Source organism: Oncorhynchus gorbuscha, linkage group LG04 (genome assembly GCF_021184085.1).
Source record: "Oncorhynchus gorbuscha isolate QuinsamMale2020 ecotype Even-year linkage group LG04, OgorEven_v1.0, whole genome shotgun sequence".
In the NCBI taxonomy this organism is placed as follows: Eukaryota; Metazoa; Chordata; class Actinopteri; order Salmoniformes; family Salmonidae; genus Oncorhynchus; species Oncorhynchus gorbuscha.
The window spans coordinates 28,240,380-28,260,781 of record NC_060176.1 but is presented as its reverse complement, the minus strand read 5'-3'; the positions used below and the strand labels follow the sequence as shown (position 1 = coordinate 28,260,781).

Genomic DNA, 20,402 nt, shown 5'->3' with positions numbered 1-20,402 from the left:
CTTGTCTGTCTGTCTGTCTCTCTCTCTCTCTTGTCTGTCTCTCTCTCTCTCTTGTCTGTCTCTCTCTCTGTCTGTCTGTCTGTCTGTCTGTCTGTCTGTCTGTCTGTCTGTCTGTCTGTCTGTCTCTCTCTCTTGTCTGTCTGTCTGTCTGTCTGTCTGTCTGTCTGTCTCTCTCTCTTGTCTGTCTGTCTCTCTCTCTCGTCTGTCTGTCTGTCTGTCTCTCTCTCTCTCTTGTCTGTCTGTCTGTCTGTCTCTCTTGTCTGTCTGTCTGTCTCTCTCTCTCGTCTGTCTGTCTGTCTGTCTCTCTCTCTGTCTGTCTCTCTTGTCTGTCTCTCTTGTCTGTCTCTCTTGTCTGTCTGTCTGTCTCTCTCTCTTGTCTGTCTGTCTCGTTTTCAATTTCTCTCCCCATTTATATTTATTTTGTATTTCAGTGAGACTACATTGATTTACTCTTTACTCCATTTCAAACTCTGTTGTCCAGACTGTCATGAATGAATGATTGCTTGCCAATCATTCTGTGGGGAGTTCCCTAAAGATAAGTACACTGCAATAGAAGGCCCACTCATATTTTGATGGTTTACATGGGGCTATTTCGACCTCTGGAGAGTGACCGGGTATCAAGAGCTAATCTTGATATGCTGTAATCTGGCATAGTAGTGAGATTGAGTGCTTGTAAAGATGGAGGCTTCATTTAGTCCACAACTCAATACTCCTGTGGTAAAACTCTGTCACACATGAACATGTAACTAGCTGACTGAGGAGCTTTCTTGTATATCTGATCGGTTTGATATGGTGTTATTGTGTATACTGTGATAATGGTCTTATGCTATGTTGTATAGGCCTTTAGTGCAGAAAAGCTGCTTTAGTATATGACATTAAGTATTATAACACTGAAAAAGCTTAACACGCTGTTGTGAATTTTGGGGATAGAGCCAGGAGCTGGACTTGAACCAGGGACCTCATGCATGTCAGCACAATCCACAACCACTTTGTTGAAGAGCCTGCTCTTGATAGTCAGCAGGCCGCATAGTGCTGTATTTTAGACATGGTTGCTGCATTATCTATTTATTGAATGTAAATCAGTCCTTTTTAAAGACTCATTTTCCACTCTGCTGTTCACCTCATCCTCCCCGCTGCTCTCCTCCAGTTCGCAAATATCATAAATGCCGCTGAAATGTCACACTGCAGCTAATATGACACTTCGTCATTGAACAAATAACCATTTCAGTTCAGGGTGTTTTATGTAATTATATCCTCAATTAGTTCCCAGTGTCTGTCACACTTAGTTAGCGTATAAGCATATTATACTGAACAAAAATATAAACGCGACATGCAACAATTTCAAAGATTTTACTGAGTTACAGTTCATAGAGGGAAACCAGACACTTTTAAATAAATACATTAGCTGTCTGTATCAGCTTTGCACATCTGGATTTGGGGATTTTCTTAAAATTTTCCTTGCAGATTTTCTGAAGCTCTGTTAAATTAAGTGGGGAGCCATGCTCCCCATCCAACCTAACAGAGCTTGAGATGATCTGCAGAGAAGAATGGGAGAAACTCCCCAAATACAGGTGTGCCAAGCTTGTAGCGTCATACCCAAGAAGACTCGAGGCAGTAATCGCTGCCAAAGGTGCTTCAACCATGTACTGAGTAAAGGGTCTGAATGCTGATGTAAATGTGATTCATTTTTTTTCAACAATTTCTACAAAGCTGTTTTCACTTTGTCATTATGAGGTATTGTGTGTAGATTGATGAGGGGAAAACGATTTAATCCATTTTAGAATAAGGCTTTAGTGTAGCAAAATGTGTAATAATCAAGGGGTCTGAATACTATCCAAATGCACTGTAAATGCCTAGAATTATGTTTTGTTAAAGTCAGTATTGTATGTAGCTTATAATTTATGCCTTGTATGTGAATCAATTCATTTTACAAAGGTGTTAAATAATACTTGCTTTGATATTCATTTCTCATGACCATTCCTTGATCTTAGTCAGCTAAACGCATAATACTAGATTGCATGTGTTTTTTTTCTAGAATGTTAACTGGAGTCTGCTATTCAGTTTAATAGACTTTGTTAACATGCACATAGTCTTCATGGGTTGCATGTAAGGTATACAGTGCCTTCAGAAAGTATTCATACCCCTTGACTTATTCAATATTTTGTCGTTACAGCCTGAATTCACAATTGATTAAATATATTTTTTTCATCTATTTACACACAAAACCCCATAATGACAAAGTGAAAACATGTTTTTAGACATTTTTGCAAATGCATTGAAAATGAAACACAGAAATGTATGCCAATTGCCAGACACTTTTATCCAAATTACTTATAGGAGTGTGTGTCTACAGTACATTTTCATATGGGTGGCCCCAGTGGGAATCAAACCCACAATCATAACTCAGCAAGTACCATGCTTTTCCAAATGAGCCACACAGGACTCCATGTAGGCTACATGCAGATCACCAGTCATGGATTGGGGTTTCGTCTTGTGAAGTTGCTAGATGGTGATTTGCAGTCTTCGGAGAGGTAAATAGAGATCCCTGGTTGAACAAATTAGCACACTAACGCAGCAAATCAATCAACCAAATGGAAACCTATGTAAATGCATTTGCTTCTATTAGCTTCACCCTTAACAAGGTCCTCCGTTATATCATTAGCATGCATGGTCTGCCACGTCACAGTCCACAGTGAGTCGCTCTCTCATTGAGAAGTTCACAAGGTACTGTTTTACTTGCTCGGCAGGGTCTAGTTGCCATGGCAACGTCTGTCAGAAATCGGGAAGAATGTGTTGTCCAATCCTGAAGCCTCCCCTATCTGCTTTATTTCAAAAATACATTCTAGGGAAGTTTGCGACACAGTTCACACAGTCATAGATTTTCCTAGATCAAGTATTCCCTCTGTTTTTGAAAAAAGAGTGAGCCTGATCAAAGCTGAAGTGAAGTCCCAGGGAACATCTCTCACTCCTCCCTGTTCTCTCTCCTACTCTGACTCTCTCTGTCGACCTTTCGCTCTCTCGCTCTGCTATGTGTATTAACGTATGTGTTCCCAATTGTTTTCCGAACATTTAATACCGTAGCCTGATTCAATATTGTTAACCTGCAGTAGTGGGCTGACTCATTGTTTTTGTGCAGTTTGAATTACACATCCTGATGTCTTTGGAGAGAGTGAAGATGCAGTTAGGGATAATGCATTGCCGGCTGTCAAGCGTTCCTATGCTGTGAGAGGGAGGCAGGGGACGTTTATTTATGAAACAGACACATATTTGGTGTACACGCTGACATTGTCTACTTCCAGGGTGACAGTGGGGTTATGACTATTTGATTTAAAAGCTGATTGAGACCACAAAGGACTTACTGCATCAGCAGGTTTGCCACTGTTAAGATGTAGTGTAACATTTCTGTGAACATGCAGTATTTAAATTGACCACCAGTGGGTAAGCTAGTCAAACGAAAGTGTCTCAACTCATCCAAAAATTGGAAAGAAACATGGTAGCGTGTGTGAATGGACTAGACTGAGGGATTGTGTGTGTGTGTGTGTGTTTGTTATTTATTTAGTGTTTTACCATTTTATCATTACATCAACTACTAGAGTTTGTTCCCTCATCCCCCAATTACCCTCTTATCTCATTCCCCAAACATAAATAGGTGTTCTACTTAACACTCCCCTTTTCTCAACTACTTTCATTTTTGCTCCAGTTTTCTTTCCTGCTATTTCTGTTCACCAGTCACCAGAACGTTAGCAAGTCAGATTGAAAATGGACCGACCTGAGACAAATAAGGCAATTGGGAAACCAAAATTCAGCATACAGTAATAATGCCCTCTGTAGGTTTCTCATCATTCTTACATATGACTATCAACATTCTGTTGTAGCAAATGTTCTACTGATTTAAATAAGGTGCCAGCCTCCCCACCTCTCCCAGCCACCACTGTTGTGTAGGACTACTGTTTAACATCTTTGGTTTGGAGTCATGTCGGACAGCTTGTACCTTAATGCAACTCGGGTTGTAAAGATATTAGCTATCCCACAAGCTATAGACTTGCCTTGCAAAGAGGTAAGATCAACGTTGGACTCCCCACTTTTTTTTTTGTATTATTTCAAAATAATAAAATATAATGTATACCATTTAGCAGATTATTTTATCCAAAGCGACATAGTCATGCGTGTAAAAACAAATGTTTACGAGTAAAGACAACATGACTGAAATGGTAATATACGTTTGTTGGAAAAGGTGTGTAGAGGAATGGCCCACAATCTGTTGGAGTGCTTATCTCTCCATTTTACTTCTATCCTATTATTATTTTAGTATTTAGCCTACGGTTCTGTGTAGGTCTACTAATTAGCATCCTCTCTCTCCATGCAAACAGTCCTCAACAGTAATTATGATTTGGGTAATTAGGTGTTCACAGACTTATGTACTTGAAAGAATTCTTAAGAATATACCACCACAGTTAAGCAGTTTCAATTTCTTTGCTACTTAGCAAACAACTTCGGTGTTGGTTTTAATTAACATTTTAGTACATTAAATAAACATTCAACCCACTGGGCACAGACGTCAGTTCAACGTCTAGTTTTGATTTACATATGGTTGAGTTGTCACGACTTCCGCCGAAGTTGGCTCTCCTGCCTGTTCGGGCGTTGCTCGGCGGTCGTCGTCACCGGCCTACTAGCCGCCACCGATCCCTGTTTCGTTCGTTGTCTGTTTGTTTTGTCTTATTAGTTTCACCCGTGTCCTGTTGTATGTGCTTAATGGGCTTCCTTATTTAAAGTACGTGTAACCCCCCCCCCCTGTTTTGTGCAGGATTGTATTTATGTTACGTGTGTGCGTTAGGTAGAGGTGTTCTTGTTTCTGGACCTGGCACTCTGTGTTTTGGGTGGTCCGCGCCTTGTGTTTTGGGCTTGTTTTGTGCCGCACTAAAGCTTGTTTTGTGCCGCACCTTTCCCCAGTGGGACTCTCTGCGCCTGATTCCTTCCTCACCCACCTAGTCCCGCGTGACATGAGTTGTCAACTACTGTGAAATCAACAAAACATTTCTCTGTCATTTGATTTAGGTAAAAAGTTGGGTGAAAAAAATATGAAATTCCCTTTTTTCAAATCCAATCGGTTTCCACATTGATTTAACATCACTCGCTAACTGAAGTGAACATAATTAGGGCTGGTTTCTATCAGGCCCCTACTGCGAAACAAACGCGTGTTTCGACCAGTCAGTCTGTTAGGAAGTGTGGGGGAGCATATGCAGAGGACTCTCATATCATTTATTTATTTTCAAACATTAATTACTTACCAGCCGGTGTGTTTCAACTAGTAAACACGATTTCCCGGTTATGGCACCAGAACTCTTATGTTCCCACAGCAGGGATGTGAACCATTAGAAATAGAATTACTAATTATATGTGTATGATTATTAATTCTATATGATGAGAACCTCAGAGGAACTCTGCATTTCTCACTTAACCGTTTCAACTGTGTATGTGCAATGTCTCTAAGCTTGCACTGACTATGATGAGGCCAGCGTTACCACAGTTGCGCTTCACCTGCAGTGAGTTTGATTGGGGCTATCTACAACCTAAAATAGGTATTTGGCTGTCCCCATAGAAGAACCCTTTTGGGTTTCATGTATAGTAGAACCCTTTCCACAGAGGAACCAAAATAACCAACAAAAAAATGGTATATTCTAAGAGTGTAGACCTATGCCATTGGTCCTATTGTTTGGCCTTAGCTCAGAAGCAACACTGTGTGCTACAGGAAAGGCTTGCTCTAAACTAGTAGCTACCGTAATCAAACAACAGCATATTGGTTCTCATTCGTTGTGGTGCCAGGTTAAGTGGATGAATCGATGCCCTTGGGGACTGGGAAACCATTACCAGTGAATTCGAGAGAAATATGAGACAGTGTTGCGTCTGCTGAACTATCTAGTGCAATCTAACGTGGGGAGGGTAATGAGTGATCCTTGGAAAAATAAACCGACGAAGTCTGGCACGTGCCTGATATGCACGGTGAACACACACACACACCGGTCCGCTGACCTGACCCGACTTGTGCCCCCAATACTCTCCGTATTTATCCGCATTTTACCGCTCTCTTTTACCGCTCTGTCACTTTCCCACTTAATCAAATTTCCTGGAGCTCGCCAACGCACAGCCAGCCACCTGTCTGAGAAATCTAGTGACGAGATTACTCATAATGCGAATGCAATCCCTTCACCGTTATTCACCCGCTATACTGTGTTAACGCCATGATGTGCATTCAGTAAGTGAGCCCAGTGGCTTGTGTGGGGCTGTGTGCATGCTTAGATGTGTGCTAGGTACGTTGTGTTTTTTTTTGCTTGCTGCATGTGTGTAATATCCCTTTCATACTACGACATTTTTTCGCCAACTTTACCATACCGCCAACTTTTTTCCCCCGAGTTTTCCTTATAACTGAAATCTCCCCTTCGCGTGAACGCGCACGCACTCTAATAAATTCTTCATTGCTGCAACTTGCTTGTTAATTGAGATTTCTGCTCTTCTCTCCGTTGTCAGTTTAGCATACATTTGAATTTTAGTCGCAGAAAGCATTTTTTATTTGTGTCCTTTGATCGCGGGGCAGCCACTAGTAATGTCTGCAGTTTTCTGTCATGCAGGTGATAGAGGACCCAAAAGCGACTTAACAGAAACAGAGTTTATTCAAGTCCAAACAGGGAATAACAGAAATCCTCTAGTCTGTAGAGGGGAATAACAAGAGAAGCGGCCACAGACTGCAGGTCGCTTCGGGCAGGCGCAGGCCGTAGTTGACAGAGACACCTGCTCACACGCAGCATCTGATGAAGGCAAAAAACACGACAGGACAGGGCGAAACACAATCACAGCACGGTGAATACTAAACAAGGAACCGACGGGACAGGAACGGAACACAAAGGAATAAATAGGGACTCCAATCAGGGGAAAGGATCGGGAACAGGTGTGGGAAGACTAAATGATGATTAGGGGAATAGGAACAGCTGGGAGCAGGAACGGAACGATAGAGAGAAGAGAGAGCGAGAGAGGGAGGGGGAGAGAGAGGGATAGAAAGAGGGAAAGAACCTAATAAGACCAGCAGAGGGAAACGAATAGAATGGGGAGCACAGGGACAAGACATGATAATAAATGACAAACATGACATTTTCGGTTTGGCTATTTGTTTTAAGTGTATTAAGTCTATAAATAAATCTCTTTGCCAAAATTCATCATCTCTCCCATATCTTATTGACTAGTAGTTGTTCTGAAATGTTTATTGCTTGCCTACATTTGACTCCCTCTATGTTTAATATAACACACATACATTCATTATTCATTTCTGTTGCCTATCCTGACATTAAGTTTGTTCTATTGAAAGTATTTGACTCTGACGTGTGCCATAGAAAGTATTTGACTTTAGTGACAAAATTAATTTCCTTAATTTGTGGCTAGAGTCAAATATTTTCTGTGACACACACTACTGGTCAACCTGAGTTTGAGCTACCAAAAATGATTCTGAAGTGTGCCAGGCCTTGCAGTCCCAAAATAGAAGGGAGGGGAGATTTTCGGCTTCTAATTTCCTTCATTTTGTCACTAGTCAGGAGGGAGTAAAATGTAGGCAAGCAATTAACATTTCAGAACAACTACTAGTCGAATAGGAAATGGGAGAGGTGACACATTTTGGCAGAGATTTATTTATAGACTAATACAACACCTGTATCAAAGCCGAAACTGTAATTTCCACCTAATTGATCTAGTAATCAATTCAGTAAACTTCTGCCTATGGTTTAAGGCATCCGGATACTGAGGCGGCATTGGCACGCACTACGCTCTCAATGAAACTCTTGATGGTTGCTAGGCAGCACAATATACCATCCTCCTGCCAGTTCTAAACTTTGCAAGGAATGTCACTCTTCTTCACATACCCTACCACTAAGCATGCAATGTTTTCTTAACCACAACTGGATGGATCCATAAAGAATTATTGTGGGAATAAATATCACTGAATGAAGAACATATTGGAATAAAGTAGGCTATTTCAGTTGAAGGCATTTATTGAGACTCATCCAATCATTGGAATACATTTGAAGCCATACCTGCGTGTGGTCCAACTAGATGATAATGTCAGCACCGTTTTGATTGACTCCTTTGACTCCTCTTGATAAATCAATGTCAGATTTTGTTTTTCACTGAATCTCTGTTTTCGTATTGGTTAGGCAACAAATAGTCTGGGGAAATGTTATCTAAATTGAGGTGAGTGCTGCTCATGATCATCTTGTCTAGTTGGCTCATCTTTTTGAACATTTTGCCAGCATGTTATGCAGTTTAACAAGTGGATTATGTTGCTCTTCACTTGCAGTCGCTTAGTAGCCTAGGTCTACGTTTGCCCAAAAGCCTGAGACGTCATTGACTCGTTTCAATAAATGTGATTTTGTTTCACTGAATCTCTGTCTGTATCGGCGATTTGGTTAATTGGTTTCTGGATGCGGAAATAAGTGGCGGTTGTATAGCTCATTTATTAGTTTGCCCATCTATATCTGATCAGAAACATTCAGCATGCAATAATGTTGCCCAAATCAAATGTAGGCCTTTTATTTTGCTCAATCGCATGTATGCAACTGCACAAGCTTCCTACGCGGAGGTTGTGAAATATTTACACGAGACATGCATGCTTTTGAAAATAGGATTGCTATTATTTAAGATACGCTCAACGTAAGACCCTACGTCTGCACCCTAACAAAGTGGGTAAGAAAGAGATGAAACATGGATAAATAGAAAAAAGCATGGGCTTGGGCTCTGTTTCAAAAATATAATATTATTTATATTTTATTCTTACTACAACATATGTGTAGTTTTAAAAATACATTTTATTAGTCTTATAGTGTTTCTTAGGACTTGCCAAAACAAATTAATAATATATTTATTTTTGATGTATATTCAATGGTTTTATTCAAATAAACACCCACCCAAATCTGCATACCACTACTACCACTTGTCACAGGAATGTGGTAAAAATGGGTCTGTTTGGTAGGGGGTCATACAAACATTGTCAGTTTTTTCTTAAATTGTGTGTGTGTGTGTGTTTAGGGGGGGGGTCTATGAGTGTGTATGTGCGATTGGTGTATGTGCGATTGATGGATTATGTCCTGCAATCCTTACACCCTGTCCTCTAAGAGGATTTTCCCCACCAATCTCATCTAAATCCCCGGGAGACAATGGCTGCGGGATTAGACTTGCGATGAGCCAACACCTCCCCTAACCCCAGTTTTGTGTCTGTGTCAGTCTCACATACACCTTTTTCTCTGTCTCAACACCCATTCATTACAAATGCACTAATTCTCAATCATGTTTGTAATCTGCATGTGCTGATGCATAAAGAAAGCATTCCTCGACTCTGTGTAGATATTGAGTGGAGAATATTATTATCCTATAACGGGAGAAATCTGATATGTTAGTGAAGATTATGCTCATAACATCACTGAGAGATCTGATAGATATGCGTACATCGTGATTATGGCGGGTGAATAGGTTTTCACAGGGGCTGTTAGGTGTGAAGAGTTCAGCATCAGGCTGGCATCTATTGACACTGTCCCCGGGCTGAGAATTGTAATGGATGGACGGCAGGTGCCTTCTCACATATCACTCTAGTTTATTTAGGGCTAAGACCGATGTTATGTTTTGATGTTTCTATCACTATAGCTGTAATTAAGATGAGATAATAGACAATGTGCTCACTTAAAAATGACTCTTTAAAGAAAGTTGGGTGCTGGATCCACGTTTTGTAAAATCCATTTAGGGCAGTACAGGGTTTTCCTGCAGTGTGAGTTTGATTGAATGCCACCCAGTGTGGATATAAGTGTGGACTGTGTTTAGATACACACTGCCCGGTATGACTGCAAATCAAATAAAAATGAATTATATGGAGGCTGTGTGTGGAGGCTTTGCGGTAGATATGGTGAATTATTAAAGTTCCATTTCCTTTGTCGTTTCACACTAGGAGAGGTAATCTACCGTTGCTCTTCAGAGGGGCACACCGTTGTTTTTCTCTTGGTTTCTGTTACTGGGATTGCACAGTGTTTGATATCTGGTAATTGTACTGATCCTCCACATTTTCCCCTGTCCCCTTCCAAAATAAAACACAATACATATTTTCAATTTTTTTGTGCAGCTGAAAAACCCAGGCAATGGAAATAGAAAATGTAGGAAAATAAATGAATCTTTGCTTGAAAATGTTGACATTTAAGGAATATTTTGGACCCACAGTTTGGAACCACTGCTCTACATCCTATTGAGACAGTCCTGCGATCAATATTCAAACGTTGATCATTGACATTGACTTGTTCTCGGCATGAAAGTATTGATGTCACTCCACAACCATTATCATTAGTTCACTTGACAAAATATGAATGTCACGTCCCAGTGGTATGGACTCCTCCTCCTCCTCTATTAAGAGTCCTTGTCTTGGACGTAGGGGGTCTGCTAGCCTATGATGACTACATTAGAATGTAGCCTCCGTCTTCTCCCCTACTTTAAGACTATTGTATTTCTTGGTCACTTTGTCTGTTTATTGAAGGTGGCTTTGTACGTATAATGCATTTCACAACCTGCTGAGCCCTGTGTCTGTGTGTATAGTATTTGCAGTAAATGATCCATATTGTTGTCTGAATATGTTTGATGTATTTTTCCCAAATTCACAAGAGGTCCGTTTCCTCCTTCCTACCTGGACCAGCCTCCACTGCTATTTTAATGAATCGTTAAATTGTCATAATGTAGTTTATCATTGCTTGTTTTTTTTCTTTAAAATGGGGCTACCAGGCATGGTTCTCTAAGCCTATAGAAGAGAGATTATGCTGTAAGCCTGATGTGCTGATACGCATATCTACAGGGAACTGTGCTACATTCCTTATTTTGTATGTTCAGCAATATGTGAGGTACATGGGGAAACGATTTTGAATAGGTATATTATATAGTATAGGATTTAATTTAATATCAATGCAAATGCTGTTTTTAGATGGTCCACACAATTACCAAACATAATTAGCAAGCAATAAACAATGATAGACTGCAAGGCATTGAGTTACCCATAAGCCTAACATGTACATGCATCTAAGAACAAACTGAAAGTTCAATATTCTACTACTGGCATCTTGGCGAGGGGGAAAAATACAAGTTCAATCATAGTTGACCTTTTTTGTTGTTCAAGCCTTGTTGAAACCTTCGTTACCATTCATTGTTTTGAACCAGATGGTCACAGAGTTGCGGAGCGTGTTATTTTGTTTATAGCATATGTATATCTAGGGAGAGTTGCTTGCAGCATGGGATTCTAGCTGCAATGTGTGGGTATGTTTGTTCCTGTCGGGGGGATAGAGGTAGAAAACATGACTGTAGTCAAGCATCTATAGAGCGTAGGTTCGAGTGAGAGAACAACCTTAGAATGTGGAATGAGATGGCGAGAGAGGTTAGGGAGGGAGAGAGAAAGGGAGATGGAGAACTAGCATCTTTCTAGTATGTTAACCAAGGAGCAGGTCCTCTTTTGTGTGGGGTTGATGCTCACGTGTTTGTATGTCAGAGAGAGAGAGCGAGGGAGAGGGAGGAACAGTGTGTGGTGCGAGGGAGGATGGGACGCAGGAAGCGGATTGGCTCAGCTCTGTAGTAGGGTGTGGCTATAGGCTGTGAATGACTGCTCCAACCCATCTCACTGTCAGGATTTGAGGACAGTTACCAAGGAGTAGAGGGGGAGTGCTGAAATAGTGTGAGTGAATGAGACTGTAAGCGAGAGAAAGAGAGGGAGGGAGGGAGGAGGGTGGGAGGGAGAGCGAGATGGAGCTGGACGGTTGCTATAACACTGCAGTCTTTTTTTTCTTCTTCCCTCATCCAAGGAAGGTGTCTCTCTCTCTTCTTCTGGAAATGACCCTGGCAGATACTTCACTCTAGTTACCCACCTAGAGAGGAAGAGGAGAAAACAAACAAAAGGGGTGCACAGAAGGGAGGGAGAGAAGAGGAGAGGGAACCTGAATGCAAAGCTCTACTGGCTGGACTGTGAAACTGATATACAGAAAGGGAGGGAGACAGAGGTGAAGAAGGAGTGAGGCAAGTAGCAGGTAGACCTGCGAAACAGCAGCTGCGGGAAGGGGAACAGAGGAAAAGCAGAAAGGGGGAGTTAGAGAGGAGAAAGAGAGAACGAACCAGGACGAACAGGAAAACCAGGCAAGGGAAGTGTTAGAGCGCTCACCTAAAGGAAACCAATGAATTCTCTCCTCATTTCAGTTACCTATCCTTTTCTCACGTATCTTTTCCTTTCACTCATCCCCACGCATTCACCTCAGCGTTGTCTCTTGGTCTGCACATCTTCTCTCCTTTTAACTTTTCTGCATGTGAGGGAAAGTGGAGCCAAGACAATGGACACTGCTGAACATTCAGAATCAATTCCAACTGGATGTAGTACCAGCGTGCGGTCTTAATGGAGAAGTGGTTCTGGTGTAAAAGAGACTGATTGGCTAAAGCCCTGTTGTTGTTGTCAAGAGTGACTGTTTTCTCTGCCAGAGCGCACCTGCTCCGGAATTTCTAATGGCACCAGGTGTGACGTGTCACTCAGCCAACCGATCAGATGAGAGCAGTTCTGGAAGTGCCAAAGCGCTCTTGCAATCATGTGTGTCCGATTCACCTGAGATTAGCAGGAATTGGAAAAACTAGAGCTTCTTTGTGATAGACAAGTGTAGTTGTGGGATTCAGGAAAGGGACATATAATGAACAGGTGTTGTAGGATTAAGCAACGTTAAAACGGGAATATACATGTGTAGGATTACGAATGAAGGCACTCTGGATAACCACAGATGACAAGACATCGTTCACAGACGAATTTGAGGTGATGTGTTTTAATCTTAGCTGGTCTATCACTGCAGGGGCACAGTTGGACTGCATGCCTAATCACGCTTCAGTTTCTGTGGTGATAACACTGTAGGCTGGTTTGCTTAGAAACTATTGGGAACAGGTGCTATTCCACATTACTGGCACCACAACTATGCACATTTGTCCCCTGAGGACACGCTATTTGTACTTTGTCTCTGTTTAGGTCTTAAGTGACTTTTTTTGTGTGTGCTCTCAAAGACCTCTTGAAGCTCTTGAGGGGGTTGAAATAAAACTTTGGCTGTTGCTAGCGTCTCACCTCTGGTTGGTCCATGAGGCGGTCGAGCACGGACGAGACGCCGTACCGGCGCAGTCCCTCACTGGACAGCAAGCCCGAGACGCCACCCTTCAACTCTGGTTTCCACAGCTACAGTGGCGAGTACGAGTATAAACGTCCGCCCTTTGCATTCGGCTTCCACACAGCGCCAGGTCCGCAGGCGGCTAAAGGCCGCTACACCACCTCGCAGGGGAAGAAGTATGTGGTGTTTTACCTGGACCTCTCCTTCATCTTCCTCCTAGAGCTGCGGCGCTGCAGGATGGCTGAGGGCTGCATGAGGAGCCTGCGCTACGGTATGGTCTTCTTCAACCTTCTCTTCTGGGTGAGTCCAGCTTTTTGGCATTTGGAGTGTGTGTGTGTGGTGGGGATGTTTTGAGATGTGGCAAGTCTTGGTGAGGTCTGTCTGTCTGTCTTTGTCTCTGTCTGTCTGGGTGTTATATGAGTGATTGTGTGGGTGTGCTTCATTAAGTTCAGTTTCTGTATTTCTATGTGGGTATATTTCTGCCTGTTTGTGTTCAGCCTGTGCATGCGCAAACCTGTTTGTATCGCGGGTATCACTTTATTGAAATATTTGCACTCTAATTCATTATCACATCTATCTTACTCTTTTGCAAAAGTGGTTATCTCTTACTCTTTTTACACTTGTGGGCTCTTGACTGTGTCTGTTTGATTGTGTCTGTCTCACGGCGATAGCATCCGTCCCCTCACCACACTTTTGACGCCTGCACGGCTTGTCAAACGTGACCGTTAAGCTTCAAATTCACAGATGTCTATCTCTTCTTTGGCATTCTATCTATACTCACCCTTCATGACCTTCCTTTATCCTTTTCTCTGCATGCTCTGGGAATTGGGGTCTCTATAGCATCCTGATTCTATGGTCCCCTTTGACCAATTGAACGCGCTTGTCCTCTTTTGTAATAAAATTAGGTATTGTACATTGGAAAGCAATCACTGCCAAGGCCCACTCCTTCCTGGGAGCCAGTGACCTCCAGACCCTTTAAAAAATAAATCTGCTATAACCTGCTGCCAGAAAGGGGTCAATGTATTTGTGATTAGCAGCTGTGTGGGGGGGGGGGGGTGTCATGGGCAATACATGCTGGCAAACAAAATGATCACTTGTTATGGGGTATGCTTTTTACCTCTTCAGACAGCGTTAAGATATTTATGCTTCTTATAAGATGAAACAGGCAGAGCTCTTCAATTGGAAATAGTTGCCCGTTTAAATGTCTGGAGCTAAATGACAGGAATGTTTGGTGCACTTAATTTTATCTGTCGCCCTGCATAAGAATGTCTGCTAAATTACCTAAATGTAAACATTTTGTGCCATCATCAATACAACTAATCAGCCTGTAATATTTTATGTTGTATAGGCCTAGGCCCATTTATTTTCTGAAATTCACTGAAGAGGATGGCCCTCCCCTTCCTCCTCTGAGGAGCCTTCAGATGCCTATCCATGTGGTAGGCCCACCATTTTGTTAAACAGACCGTTACATTTGGCTTTTTTTAGTCCGGATTCCTGTAACTAATCAATTTGGCTATTTAAGCTATGATCAGTTTGTCAAAAATGTACGAATAAAAACTTGAAACCACTGATCATGACAATGGGATGAAACTCCTGGACAACACTTGTGATTGTCCATTCCGTATTGACCATTTTACTTTGATCTGTCCTGTTTTTAGGACATGTTGTTTGCTAACATGACGGTGCAGTTTTTATATGATTGGGTGTCATTTAGGTTTGGCTATTTGATCAGAAAAACCTGCATGATGTAAAAAGTGTCCATCTTACATTGTCATACATTTTATGTCCAGCCTGTAGGCTACAGAAAACTCACCTATCTTACATCTGCTACATGATTTATTATAAACTCAGCAAAAAATGTAATGTCCTCTCACTGTCAACTGCGTTTATTTTCAGCAAACTTAACATGCGTAAATATTTGTATGAACATAAGATTGAACAACAGACATGCGACTAACAAATGGAATAATGTGTCCCTGAATAAAGGGGAGGTCAAAATCAAAAGTGACAGTCAGTATCTGGTGTGGCCACCAGCTGCATTAAGTGCTGCAGTGCATCTCCTCCTCGTGGATTGCACCAGATTTGCCAGTTCTTGCTGTAAGTTGTTACATTACATTACACTCTTCCACCAAGGCACCTGAAAGTTCCCAGACATTTCTGGGGGGAATGACCCTAGCCCTCACCCTCCAATCCAACAGGTCCCAGATGTGCTCAATGGGATTGAGATCCGGGCTCTTCGCTGGCCGTGGCAGAACACTGACATTCCTGTCTTGCAGGAAATCTGGCACAGAACGAGCAGTATGGCTGGTGGCATTGTCATGCTGGAGGATGAGCCTGCAGGAAGAGTACCACATGATGGAGGAGAATGTTTTCCCTGTAACGCACAGCTTTGAGAATACCTGCTCAGTCCGATGATGCTGTGACACATGCCCCAGACCATGACGGACCCTCCACCTCCAAATCGATCCCGCTCCAGAGTACAGGCCTCGGTGTAACACTCATTCCTTTGTCAATAAACGTGAATCCGACCATCACCCGTGGTGAGACATAACTGCGACTCGTCAGTGAAGAGCACTTTTTGACAGTTCTGTTTGGTCCAGCGATGTTGGGTTTGTGCCCATAGACAACGTTGTTGCCGTTGATGTCTAGTGAGGACCTGCCTTACAACAGGCCTACAAGCCCTCAGTCCAGCCTCTCTCAGCCTATTGCAGACAGTCTGAGCACTGATGGAGGGATTGTGCGTTCCTGGTGGCAGTTGTTGTTGCCATCCTGTACCTATCCCGCAGGTGTGATGTTCGTGTGTACCGATCCTGTGCAGTTGTTGTTACATATGGTCTGCCACTGCAGCTGTCCGTCCTGTAGCACTGTCTTAGGGGTCTCACAGTATGGACATTGCAATTTATTGCCCTTGCCACATCTGCAGTCCTCATGCCTCCTTGCAGCATGCCTAAGACACGTTCACACGGATGAGCAGGGACCCTGGGCATCTTTCTTTTGGTGTTTTTATAGTCAATAGAAAGGCCTCTTTAGTGTCCTACATTTTCATAACTGTGACCTTAATTGCCTACCGTCTGTAAGCTGTTAGTGTCTTAACTACCGCTCCACAGGTACATATTCATGAATTGTTTATGGTTCATTGAACAAGCATGGGAAACAGAGTTTAAACCCTTTACAATGAAGATCTGTGAAGCTATTTGGATTTTTACGAATTATCTTTGAAAGACGGGGTCCTGAAAAAGGGAAGTTTCTTTTTTTTGCTGAGTTTAGATATATTTTTTGGGCGGGACGTTTGTGGAGCGCTGCAGTGATTCATCTCTCCATCAGCACCCTGGAGGCGCGCTATTTATTTATATAGCCCCTGGTACATCAGCTGATATCTCAAAGTGCTGTACAGAAACCCAGCCTAAAATCCCAAACCGCAAGCAATGCAGGTGTAGAAGCACGGTGGCTAGGAAAAACTCCCTAGAAAGGCCAAAACCTAGGAAGAAACCTAGAGAGGAACCAGGCTATGTGGGGTGGCCAGTCCTCCTCTGGCTGTGCCAGGTGGAGATTATAACAGAACATGGCCAAGATGTTAAAATGTTCATAAATGACCAGCATGGTCCAATAACAATAAGGCAGAACAGTTGAAACTGGAGCAGCAGCACGGCCAGGTGGACTGGGGACAGCAAGGAGTCATCATGTTAGGTAGTCCTGAGGCATGGTCCTAGGGCTCAGGTCCTCCGAGAGAGAGAGAAAGAGGATTAGAGAGAGCACACTTAAATTCACACAGGACACAGAATAGGACAGTAGAAGTACTCCAGATATAACAAACTGACCCTAGCCCCCGACACAAACTACTGCAGCATAAATACTGGAGGCTGAGACAGGAGGGGTCAGGAGACACTGGAATGGACATGCTAAGTATTTTGCACCCATGCCTTTGACAAAGTGGGCACTGCTTATCACAGGGCAGCATCAGTGCTCACCCGGTTGAAAAACCAACCAAGGAGGAGCTGGTGGCAAAACCTTTCAGCCTAACTTTGCAACTAACTTTAGCTAGCCGAATGATGGCAGTGTGATGTTGTGGAACGCCATCAGTAACATGTCATGCAATAATTGGTGACTGCATGCAGTGTGACTGCTATGTAGACCACCTGGAAGAGCACCATTCTCCACTTCACAGGTGTATTCTTTCCGGTATCTCATAGGCATAGAAACCAGAATGAATAAAACAGGCTTGGAACTTAACTCTGGCAAATTGACTGGTCAACTCATGGGCACATTTGCAATGGCTGCTTGGTGTTGTCATTAAATTTGATTTGTCACATGCTTTGTAAACAACAAGTGGAGACTAACAGTAAAATGCCTACTGACAGGCTCTTCCCAAAAATGCAGAGAGGGAAAATAGAGAAATAATAGAAAAGTAATAACACATAATAATAAATACACAATGAGTGACGATAATTTGCCTATGTACAAGGGGTACCAGTATCGAGTCGATGTGCAGGGGTTTGAGGTATTTAAGGCATATACATTTGAAGTTGGACGTTTACATACACCTTAGCCAAATACATTTAAACTCAGTTTTTCACAATTCCTGACATTTAATCATAGTAAAAATTCCCTGTCTTAGGTCAGTTAGGATCACCACTTTATTTTAAGGATGTGAAATGGCAGAGTAATAGTAGTGATTTATTTCAGCATTTCTTTCTTTCATCACATTCCCAGTGGGTCAGAAGTTTATATACACTCAATTAGTATTTGGTAGCATTGCCTTTAAATTGTTCTGGGACCAGTTGGATCGGGGGTGAGGGCTAGGTCCATTCCCCCCAGACCAAGTTTATACTTCCTGACTGATGTCTTGAGATGTTGCTTCAATATATCCACATAATTTTGCTTCCTATTGATGCCATCCATTTTTGTGAAGTGCACCAGTCCCTCCTGCAGCAAAGCGCCCCCACAACATGAAAAGGGGCAGACGAAGCGGTCTTCTGATCAGGCTCCGGAGACGGGCACATCGCGCACCGCTCCCGAGCATACTACTCGCCAATGTCCATATGTCTCTTGACAACAAGGTTGATGAATTCCGAGCAAGGTTAGGATTCCAGAGAGACATCAGAGACTGTAACGTTCTTTGCTTCACTGAAACATGGCTCACTCGAGACATGCTATCGGAGTCTGTACAGCCAACTGGTTTCTTCACGAATTGCGCCGACAGAAACAAGCATCTTTCTGGTAAGAAGAGGGGCGGGGGCGGGGGGGGGGGGGTATGCCTTATGATTAATTAACTAGACGTGGTGTGATCATAACAACATACAGGAACTCATTCTGTTCACCTGACTAAGAATTCCTCACAATAAAATGTCGAATGCATTATCTACCAAGAGAATTCTCTTCGATTATAATCACAGCCGCATATATTCCCCCCCCAAGCAGACACCTCAATGGCCCTGAACAAACTTTATTTGACTATGTAAACTGGAAACCACATATCCTGAGGCTGCATTCATTGTAGCTGGGGATTTTAACTCATCTGAAAACAAGACTCTCTAAATTCTATCAGCATATCGATTGTGTAACCAGGGCTGGGTAAAACCCTGAATCATTGTTATTCTAACTTCCGCGACGCATATAAGGCCCTCCCCGCCCTCCTTTCGGAAAAGCTGACCACGACTCCATTTGCTTGCTTCCAGCCTATAGACAGGAACTAAAACGGGAAGCTCCTGCGCTCAGGTCTGTTCAACGCTGGTCCGACTAATCTGATTCCACGCTTCAAGATTGCTTCGATCACGTGGATTGGGATATGTTTCCGCATTGCGTCAAACAACATTGATGAATACGCTAATTCTGTGATTCAGCGTATTCATTGCCTTGTGATTCCACAAGGCAATCAAACAAGCTAAGCGTCAGTATAGAGACAAAGTAGAGTCGCAATTCAACGGCTCCCGCACAAGGTATGTGGCAGGGTCTACAGTCAATCACTGATTACAAAAAGAAAACCAGCCCCGTCGCGGACCAGGATGTCTTGCTCCCAGACAGACTAAACAACTTCTTTGCTCGCATTGAGGACAATACAGTGCCACTGACACGGCCCGCTACCAAAACCTGTGGACTCTCCTTCGCTGCGGCCACCGTGAGTAAAACATTTAAACATGTTAACCCCCGCAAGGCTGCAGGCCCAGACAGCATTCCCAGCTGCGCCCTCAGAGCATGCGCAGACCAGCTGGCTGGTGTGTTTATGGACATATTCAATCAATCCCTATCCCAGGCTGTTGTTCCTACATGCTTCAAGAGGGCCACCATTGTTCCTGTTCCCAAGAAAGCTAAGGTAACTGAGCTAAACGACTACCTCCCCATAGCACTCACTTCCGTCATCATGAAGTGCTTTGAGAGACTAGTCAAGGACCATATCACCTCCACCCTACCTGACACCCTAGACCCACTCCAATTTGCTTACCACCCCAATAGATCCACAGACAACGCAACCACACTGCACACTGCCCTAACCCATCTGGACAAGGGGAATACCTATGTGAGAATGCTGCTCATCGACTACAGCTCAGCATTTAACACCATAGTACCCTACAAACTCGTTATCAAGCTCACCCGCCCTGTGCAACTGGGTACTGGACTTCCTGACGGGCCGCCTCCAGGTGAGGAGTGTAGGTAACAACATCTCCACCCCGCTGATCCCCACAAGGGTGTGTTCTGAGCCCTCTCTTGTACTCCCTGTTCACCCACGACTACGTGGTCATGCACGCCTCCAACTCTATCATCAAGTTTGCGGACGACACTACAGTGGTAGGCCTGATTACAAACAACGATGAGACGGCCTACAGGGAGGAGGTGAGGGCCCTCGGAGTGTGGTGTCAGGAAAATATCCTCCCACTCAACGTCAACAAAACAAAGGAGATGATCATGGACTTCAGGCAACAGCAGAGGGAGCCATCCCCCTATTCACATCAACGGGACAGTAGTGGAGAGGGTAGTAAGTTTTAAGTTCCTCGGCGTACACATCACAGACAAACTGAATTGGTCCACCCACACAGACAGCGTGGTGAAGAAGGCGCAGCAGCACCTCTTCAACCTCAGTAGGCTGAAGAAATTTGGCTTGTCACCAAAAGCACTCACAAACTTCTACAGATGCACAATTGAAGGCATCCTGTCGGGCTGTATCACCGCTTGGTACGTCAACTGCTCCGCCCACAACCGTAAGGCTCTCCAGAGGGTAGTGAG

General features: G+C 43.2%; 1 protein-coding gene across 3 annotated transcripts in view; it reads left to right on the top strand.

Moving 5' to 3' along the window:
* Positions 1-20,402, top strand: part of LOC124033938 (tetraspanin-4-like) — a 124,380-nt gene that overhangs the window by 20,766 nt on the left and 83,212 nt on the right. Inside the window, exon 2 of one of the 3 annotated variants that reach the window (XM_046346434.1) lies at positions 13,405-13,484. In XM_046346434.1, the coding sequence (XP_046202390.1) occupies positions 13,422-13,484 (63 nt within the window). In that variant the 5' untranslated portion in view covers positions 13,405-13,421. Of the gene's footprint in view, positions 1-11,819; positions 13,485-20,402 lie in introns of those variants that run through there. The other 2 variants (XM_046346435.1, XM_046346433.1) reach the window with 2 other exon arrangements.